At 58.6% G+C, this 8,578-nt stretch overlaps 1 protein-coding gene across 1 annotated transcript in view; it reads left to right on the forward strand.

Annotated features, from left to right (window-relative positions):
* Positions 1-8,578, forward strand: part of LOC102241543 (LETM1 and EF-hand domain-containing protein 1, mitochondrial-like) — a 20,999-nt gene that overhangs the window by 11,656 nt on the left and 765 nt on the right. Inside the window, exons 3-6 of the mRNA XM_014533460.1 lie at positions 1,431-1,484; positions 3,253-3,313; positions 3,985-3,995; positions 8,233-8,238. Coding sequence (XP_014388946.1) covers positions 1,431-1,484; positions 3,253-3,313; positions 3,985-3,995; positions 8,233-8,238 — 132 coding nt within the window. The remainder of the gene's footprint in view (positions 1-1,430; positions 1,485-3,252; positions 3,314-3,984; positions 3,996-8,232; positions 8,239-8,578) is intronic.

Here is an 8,578-nt window from a genome sequence, read left to right on the forward strand (position 1 = left end):
GGGTTTGCTGTGGGCGGCGGGCTCCCGGCTGCTGCGGCCTTTCGGGTCCAGGCCCGGTGCTGGCATCTGACATCTGACATCAGGGCGCCTCTTCGTTACAGTCGCGGAGCCAGTGCGGAGACTGTGAGCTGCGGCCGCGCCGGTCAATGCCCTTATTCCGATACCTTTTCCCTGTTCCACACTCTCCTGTCCTGTCCTGTCCTGCACGCGCCTCTTTCTCACGGACCCCGCAGGAGACCACGGCCATCAGCCAGTTTCTCCAGCTTCCTGGGTTTTCGGGAGGCCTGGTCGGATACATTGTGGCTGCTCCTCTGTGGGGATGTAACCATGTTTCTCGGGGTCAGAGAGGCTGTGGGTCTTGGGGAGGGGCCTGCAGAGGTGACACAGACTGGTCCAGGGCGCCAGCTGTCAGCGCGAGGCCCAGGTGGGGTCTGCCAGGTCCCCCTGCTCTGCAGTCACTCCCCGCCCCCACCCCCATTTGCACGCTGCTCTTTGGAGGAAGTGCTGTGTGCAGGGCATGCTTGGGGTGGGCCTGGGGCTGCCTAGAGGCGGGCGGGCCAGGTTCACCCTCACCTTCACCAGGGACTGGGTGTGAGGGCAGAGGGCAGGCACCCATCAGGGAGGCTCCCAGCCCCGGCCATTATGGAAACGGGGGCCTCAGAGGAGCCACCTGCGGGAGCCGGGGTCCTTAGAGCTGTGGAATGGCAGGTGCCCATGGAGGCTGGGTCAGGTGTACCCACAGGTATTCAGGTATGAGTGCCTGTGCAGGAGCTGGAGGTGGGGCAGCTGGTGGGGGAGAATCCGGCCCCGTGAAGAGAGGTGTGGGGTGTGAAGAAATACACTTGGTCTCTGTCCCTCCCCCAGTTCCTGCCAGAGCTCCAAAAGCCCTTGGGATTTCTTGTTCATATTTTTAAATATATACATAGGCCCTGGCTGGTGTGGCTCAGTGGATAGAGCGTCGGCCTGTGGACTGACGGGTCCCAGGTTCGATTCTCGCCAAGGGCACATGTCCGGGTTGTGGGTTCGGTCTCCAGTGTGGGCCATGCAGGTGGCAGCTGATCGATGTTTCTCTCTCATCATTGATGTTTCTCTCTCTCTCTCCCTTCCATATATTTTATTGATTTCAGAGAGGAAGGGAGAGAGAGAGAAGCATCAATGATGAGAGACAGTCATCCATTGGCTGCCTCCTGCACGCCCCACACAGGGGGTAAAGCCTGCCACCCAGGCCTGTGCCCTGATGGGGAATTGAACCTCCTGGTTCATAAATCGACCCTCAGCCACTGAGCCTCGCTGGTGGGTGGAGTTTCTGGAGCGATCAGGGGATCAGGGTGTCTCCGGTGATGCATAATGAGCCACTCTGCCTCTAACCTGCGTGTATGCTAATGAAGTACCTGTGATTAGCGGCCTGGACCTTCCTACCCCACCGCCAGCCTCCGGGAGCAGTGGGGGCCTGGAGATTGAGCTCAATCGCCAGTGGCAAACAGGTAACCAGTCACACCAGGCACTGAAGGTAAAGGTCTTGGACAGGGAGGCGTGGGGAGCTTCTGGCTTGGCGGCACCTGCTGGCCCCACAAGGAGGAAGCTTCTGCATTCAGGGCGGCTGGACCTTGAGCTTTGTGCCTCCTCCTCTGGGCGGCACCGTGTCCTCTGTAATAAACTGCAGAAGCAAGGAGAGCACTTTCCCGGGTCCCGTGTCATTCCAGCACGTTGTCAGGTGAGGAGTTCAGGGACCTGCATTTGTAGTTGGTAGAACGTGGGCAGCCTGGGCACCCTCCTTGCAGTGACACGTATGCAGGGTGGGCGGGGAGTCTCGTGTAACTTGGGGTCTGTACTAACCCGGGTAGTGTCAGCATTGAATGGTAGACACACAGCTGGTGTGGGAGAGGAGTTGTGGGAAAAAGACAACACAGCAGGGCTTCCAGGAGGAGGGGTGTCCACGGACCACCTTGCTGCTGCAGGGGCGGGGCCTGCAGAGTGCAGCGAGCCTGGGAAGGGAGGAGGCGGGGGGCGGGGGGGTGAACTCATGCCACCTCGAGCTGTGGCAGCTTGTTGGCTTCTGGGGGGCATGTGCAGGTGGGGAGCCATTTCTGAGCCAACTTGAGGTGGGGGGCTGGCCTGGGCAGGCAGAGGGGACAGGCCAGGGGTGAGGGGCAGACTTCTTTTTGGGAGACAACTGGGGGCTCCCCGGCTGGATGGTGTGTTGGCCGTGTGTTTTGTAATGTTAACAGGAAATGTCACGTGTGAAATAGGAAAGGTACTTTATGAACCATGGTGACCGAGCTAGTGAGCCCCGCCCCCACTTACAGCCAGGCTGACGTCCACGAGCAAGACTCTAAATTTAATGTTTGATGGGAGCAGCTTTCTGCACAGGAAAGTGAGACTAGTCCCTGTTGACAGCAGCCTCCTATCGAATTTCACAAGTGACAGCTGGAGTCCATGTCCTCAGGGTCCACCTCGCCTGGCCACACCGCGGGGCCTAGGGTGGGGCCGGCCGCGGCCCGTCCGTCTTCTCTCTTCTGCTGGCCCCAGCGTTGGCTCTCAGCAACCCCGGCCTGTTCCAGGCACGCCTGCTCCTGCCGGCCTTGCTGCCAGCCGCCTCCAGGCTCCCGCCCGCGCCCAGCGGCTCAGGACTGTCCTGTCCCCTCAGGCTGTTTCCCGGCACAGAGCCTGACCCCAGGAGGCCCGCAGGCTGGTCATGTGGGTGGCCCTGCACTTATGCTGAGGGGAACTAGTGAGGTAGAGAGAGGGTCACAAATACAACCAGATCCTACAATTGCGCTGTGTGCTCATCAGGGTTGTTTAGCCAAGAAATGGCTTACTCTTGGCGTTTGTTTTTCCAGTAATTCTCAGCCCTCGCCCCTGTGGGCAGGGGAAGCGGTGGGTCACTTGGGTGTGGCCTTGCTTGCACGTGGGGCTGCCTGTGCGTTGGGGTCATGTTCATTCTGGCTCTGCCCACCAGAGCCAAGCTGGAGCCAGCAGGGAGCTGTCCCCTGGGGGCCTTTGGCTGGCGGAGCCTGTGTCTCCACTTGGGAGATGAGGAGCCAGGGGCTGACTCGGGCTCCCCTTCTCCCCTAGAGCCCCCCCAAGACACCGGGCCGTCCCGGGGCAAACCCTTCACCTGGCAGCACCCTGAACTGTTTAGCAGGCACTCGGGCTTCCAGCAGCTTACCTTAGAGAGGCTCCTTCAGACTCGCCGCGGTGTCAGCATAGAGCGCCTGGTGTGAACTGACTGTTCCCTCTGCTTTGCTGCAGGTACTCCGGGGGACCACGCCTGTCTCAGCTGTGCCAGCACCGTGGGGTGGATCAGCCGCCTGTAAGTAAGCGTGTCTGCCTCGGGGGCTGCTGGAACGATGGGAACCCTCCATTTGGGGAGCCAGTGTCTCCTGCTCTTCTATTTTTTATGTTTCTGCTTCTTTAAAAACACACAAACATGTATATATATAGTTTAATATATTTGTATTGATTTCAGAGAGGAAGAGAGAGGAGAGAGAAACGTCAATAATGAGAGAGAATCATTGATCAGCTGCCTCCTGCACGCCCCAAACAACCAAAACTTGGTGGTTGTTAAAGCAAAATTGTGCTCAAGCGTATTTCCCATTTTAAGACTTTATGAAGTGCTCACATGAGCCTGCCCACAGCCTTGCACACATGTGCGCGTATCTGATGGCAGGACCGGCAGAAGCACAGCCTTCGAGGGGACACAACAAAGTCTGTGTAGGAGCCGCTCCCAGCAGCAGCCCCCCTGGCCCTCCTGCAGCCAGAGTGCTCCCGGCTTTGATTTTAGTTGGATTTCTGTGGCCCCAGAGCTGTGGAACCCTTCTGGTTACGACGGGAGCCTTTGATGTATGAGCAGAGGACATCTGGACTCCTGGTCTTCGTAGATTTCATCCTGAAGTGGACTAGGGGCATTCAAGGGCCTGGGCCTGTGGGTGGTAGGAAACAAGGCCCTGCGGCCCGGGGGTCTGGTCCTGGTGCGTGAAGGAGGTGGCCCCCGGCTGGCAGTCAGTGCTGGGTGTGTGGTCGCTGGTTAAGAGTCCTGACGGCCAAGCCAGGTTGGGGGCGGCTGTGCGGTTGGGTTCACCTGCAGGAGCAGCCCAGGCGCCGCTGACCGGGCCCTGGAGCCTGCAGGACCAGGGCCTGTCCCCATGGGCGCGGCTGTTCCTGGGCCGCGCCTGTCACTCCGTGCGAGTTCTCCAGCCGGCCCTCGTCTCTGGGCTGTCCCTCAGCGAGATTATTTCAGTTCTAAAATGGTCTTTTGGGGATTGTAACTGAAATGCCATTAAATCCATAAAATCATTGGGGAATACTACCGTTTTTTAAATCCTCACCTGAGGATGTGTTTTTATTGATTTTTAGAGGAGAGGAGGGAGGAGAGAGAGAAACATCAATAGGTTGCCTCCCGTATGCGCTCTGACCAGGCATCGAATCCACAGCCTTTTTGGTGCATGAGATGCTCCAACCAACTGAGCCACCCAGCCAGGGAGAGGAATGTTAACTTAAAAATATATATATATATACACACACATACACACACACACACACACATATTATTGATTTCAGAAAGGAAAGGGAGAGGGGGAGAGAGAGAGAAACATCAATGATGAGAGAATCATTGATTAGCTGCCTCCTGCACGCTCCCACTGGGGATGGAGACCGTAACCCGTGTATATGCCCCGACTGGGAATAGAACTCAATCACTGAGCAACACCAGCCGGGCAGCTTTCTAATTCACATACGGTGTCCCTGGTGTAAGTAGTTTTATTAAGACCTTTTCTCTCTTTCAGAAGAAGGTATGTCAGTTTCTTTATATGGGCCACACTTACTTTATTTAGAAAGTTAAACAGTTGCCTTTACGACAATTCCCAGAGGTGACCTGTGTGGTGGTGGGATGGTCTTTACTCAGGACATCGGTCTTCCTGGGCCGGCACTTCACACAGCTCCACTGAGCATCTGTAGCTGCTGTGGTAGCCTCTGTAGTTAGTGCTGGGGGTCGTCCTCCACACAGGGCCTTGGTCGTGTGGTTGCAGTTCGGACCTCAGTCGCAAGGCCTGTTGTCTCTGGGGCCAGGCATGACAGCTGTGGTCATGCGTGCGTCCTCACAATAGCAAGCACAGTGTCTGGTGTGCACTGCTGTGTGTAACAGTAGCTTGTTTTTCTCATTTTAAAGTTTTTATTAGCAATGGGTGCTGACTTTGTCGAGAACCTCTAAGATTCAAATATACTTGCACTCATGGTTCATATCTATATATACACCTTAGCGACCATTAGAGCGGTAGCTGTGACCCACACTGGCCACCAGGGGGCAGACGCTTAACACAGGCGTGGAAACATAGAACAGACTGATGAATCTCAGAGGGAATTGGGGGTGGAGGGGTGGTGGGGGTGGGTGGGAAGAGATTAACCAAAGATCATATATGCATACTAGAGGCCGGTGGGGTCTCTGAGCCTGGCCTGCGGGGTCGGGCTGAAACTGGCAGTCCAATATCCCCCGAGGGGTCCTGGATTGCGAGAGGGTGCAGGCCAGGCTGAGGGACCCGCCGGTGCATAGGCACCGGGCCTCTAGTTAAAACAAAAGCTGTGCTTTATTGATATTTTTTATAAGTTCACAACTTCTAGAAAGTTAAACACTTTCTTTAGAAAGTTAAACAATAGGTTCAAATTAGGAATTATAGATGAGAGGCAGAATCTCATGTCATTTTCAGCATCCAAAAATTTTACTCTTTATTTTGATGGCACAATATAAGAAATCCTGAGTCACACAGGGACGTATCTGCAAGTGGCAGCCATTTGTATTAGTTGCTTTGCAATCTCTGCCTTTGGTTGAAGTGGTTCAGGCCTGGATGAGTGAGCAGGTGGAGAGTTTCTGGTCCTCGACCTCGTCGTGGACGTCACCCCGCTGCTCCTGACCTCTCCCCAGCGGTGAGGAGAGGGAGGCACCAGCTCTGAGGACCAGACTATAACCTCGTTCAGCGGGAAAGCCTGGGCAGCGGGAGGCCGTCTGTATCCTTACGCTTCACGGTGTGACTGTTCACACGCTTGGCTGTGTCGGCGCCAGTGCTCCCCGCACAGCGAGGGGTTGCTAGGCGGGTGGTGCGGGGCCTGGGGCCTCCAGCAGGCGTTGAGGTGCTGTGGGTGGTGGCCTCTGGTTCCCCAGCTGGGGGCCTGTGGTTTCTCTCATCTCTGGGCAGAGAGGTGCCCTGCCCCTCTGGTGTCGTGTTCCTGAAGGACAGTGGTGTCCCGGCCGCGGGCCATTGTCTTGGTGGGCTGTCCCTTCCGGGGGACATGTACCAGGAGCTTAGTGGCCCGTGAGCCAACACCGTGAGCCCTGCTCCTCTGCCAGGCGCTGCCTAGCCTTGCTCTTCTGGGTGGATGGCAGGCGGCTGGTTGAGAAGGACGCAGCCTGCGTCCTGAAGTGAAACGCGCAGCGAGGGGAGCCCGACGCGGGCCTGTGCTCGAAGGGGCCTCCTCGGTGACCACGTGCTCCCTGCTGACATGCTGCCTCCCCCGGGGGCTCCCCGAGTGGGAAGGTGACCTATGAACGGGGGGAGGAAGGAGAAACAGGTGTGGCTGCTGCCCGCGCAGGTGAGGGGCGGTGCTTCTCCGTGCTGGGCGCTCTGGCGGGTGTGGGCAGAGCAGGGGCGGCCTTGACGATGCCATCTGTCCCAGCTGCCCGGAGAGGTGGCCGTGCCCAGATTGGTTTAGTTCAGGATTTTTAAATAGTAAATGACACCGTATGCTTTTGAAAATAGCTCCCCCTTTCTGGCTGGAGTGTTAGTAACAATCTCTCTAATGTGCTGAAAGGCAGCAGGCCCTCGCTGCACACCAGGTGCTCCTCAGCTCAGCCTGACTTCACACATCTGTCCGAGCCTGTTGGCTGCCCCTGGAGACTGTGATGTCACGCCTTCTCCTGGAAGCCATTGGCTTCCTGGCTAATGGCGGGTGGAAATTGGATACTCAGCTTGATGAGCCCAGGAGGAAGGTTGATCTGTGTGTGTGGCCACTGTCCCCCAGGACAGGCGTGACAGTCTCACTGCTGCAGTGGTCAGGGGACTGCCGAGCCCGAGCAGCCCTCCTGCGCCCTGGCAGCCTGTCCCCCGGGGCCTGAGACTCAGGACAGGGAGGGTGTGAGGGACAGAAGTGAGGCGGCAGAGGTGGGGGGATGGCGGTGCCCTGTGCCAGCTGTACCTGCCCACGATAAGCTACGAGTTTCTTCCCCCCCGATTGGCAGCTTCTCACCCACTTTGTGGGCAGTAGCAATAGCTGCCACTCCTGTGCTGTGCGCCAGATGCTGTCACACAGTGTGGCAGCACACACACTTCCAGAGGACATTCTGAGGCACAGAGAGGTGAGGTTACTTGCCCGAGGTCACACAGCAACAAGTAGTGGAGGTGGCATTTGAACTGGGACAGTCTGCTCCAGGGCGCAGGTCCTCCCTGCCAGCGGCAAGCCAGGTGCCGAGAGGTGACTGGCAGGAGACGCTGGGTGTGCCCTGAAGTAAGTCGGAGCCTGTGCCACCCGGAGGCAGGTTTGTGCCTGACCAAGGAGAGGCTTCAGTGACAGACGAGTGGGAGATGGAAATGGAAGGGACTGTGGGCAGCTGTCCAGTTGGCCCTGTAGACGTCTTTGTCTCTGCTGCAGCCGGAAGAGGGTCTCCTCATCGAGTGCAGACCTGGGTGGTGCCAGGCTCTGGCCGGGCACCATAAGCTGTGGGTGGCACGGTCCCTGCTCCAGGCACTCAGGCTGCTGCTGCCCTCCTCCCAGGGCCGTTTGGGGGTGGACCCGAGGATGCAGCTGTGGGGGCCCAGGGAGCAGCCTGGCCTACGTGGGCGGCCACAGCCCGGGCGCCCTGGGGCCTGAGTGTGGATGGAGAGGGCTCAGGGGCGCAGATACAGAAGCCGCTGGGTCTCCCACGGGGCTTCACGGAGCCGGTGCAGGGGAACGGAGCAGGCGGGACGTATTTGCGTGTCACGGGCCAGGAGGACAGGCTGTGGGTCAGGCGGCCTGAGGGAGCGGCGCCTGCCCGTTGCTGGGGGAGGGGAGCAGCGAGGGGCTGAGTGGGAGGCAGTGGGCTTGGCAAAGGCTTCTTGGTGTTTGCCATTTTGTGCAGACACCTGTGGGCGCCCGGGTGGTAGGTCCAGGCCATCGTTGGCGTGGTGCGTCCTCGCTGACCTTCAGGACGTGCTCAGGAGCGGCAGGTCTTTGTAGAAGGCCACCTGTTGGGGAGAGGGCCACCCCCAGATTCTCAGAGCCTGTGGGGACGGGCCTGGGAGACCCGCCCAGAGCTGGGGTGTCTGTTCTGGGTCCAGCTTTTGCTGCCTGTGTTAGTGTCCAGCCTGCCTATGTGAGGCCCGGCCCCTGTGGCTCCGGGGGTGGCAGCTCCTCCACCCACCCCGCTCTGGAGGGAAGGGCTGGGTGGGCTCCAGGCATCGGGAAGGGAAGTGGAGGGTGTTTTGTGCGTGGGGGAGGGGGAGGTCAGACATGGCTGTTTGCTCTCCCTTCCCAGGCGTGTCCCGCTGGGCGGCTGTGCTCCCGTGCACCTTTCCTTCGGAGGCGACCCCCTGGGCTGCTGGACTCGGAG

This window comes from Myotis brandtii, unplaced genomic scaffold (assembly GCF_000412655.1).
Source record: "Myotis brandtii unplaced genomic scaffold, ASM41265v1 scaffold986, whole genome shotgun sequence".
NCBI lineage: Eukaryota > Metazoa > Chordata > Mammalia > Chiroptera > Vespertilionidae > Myotis > Myotis brandtii.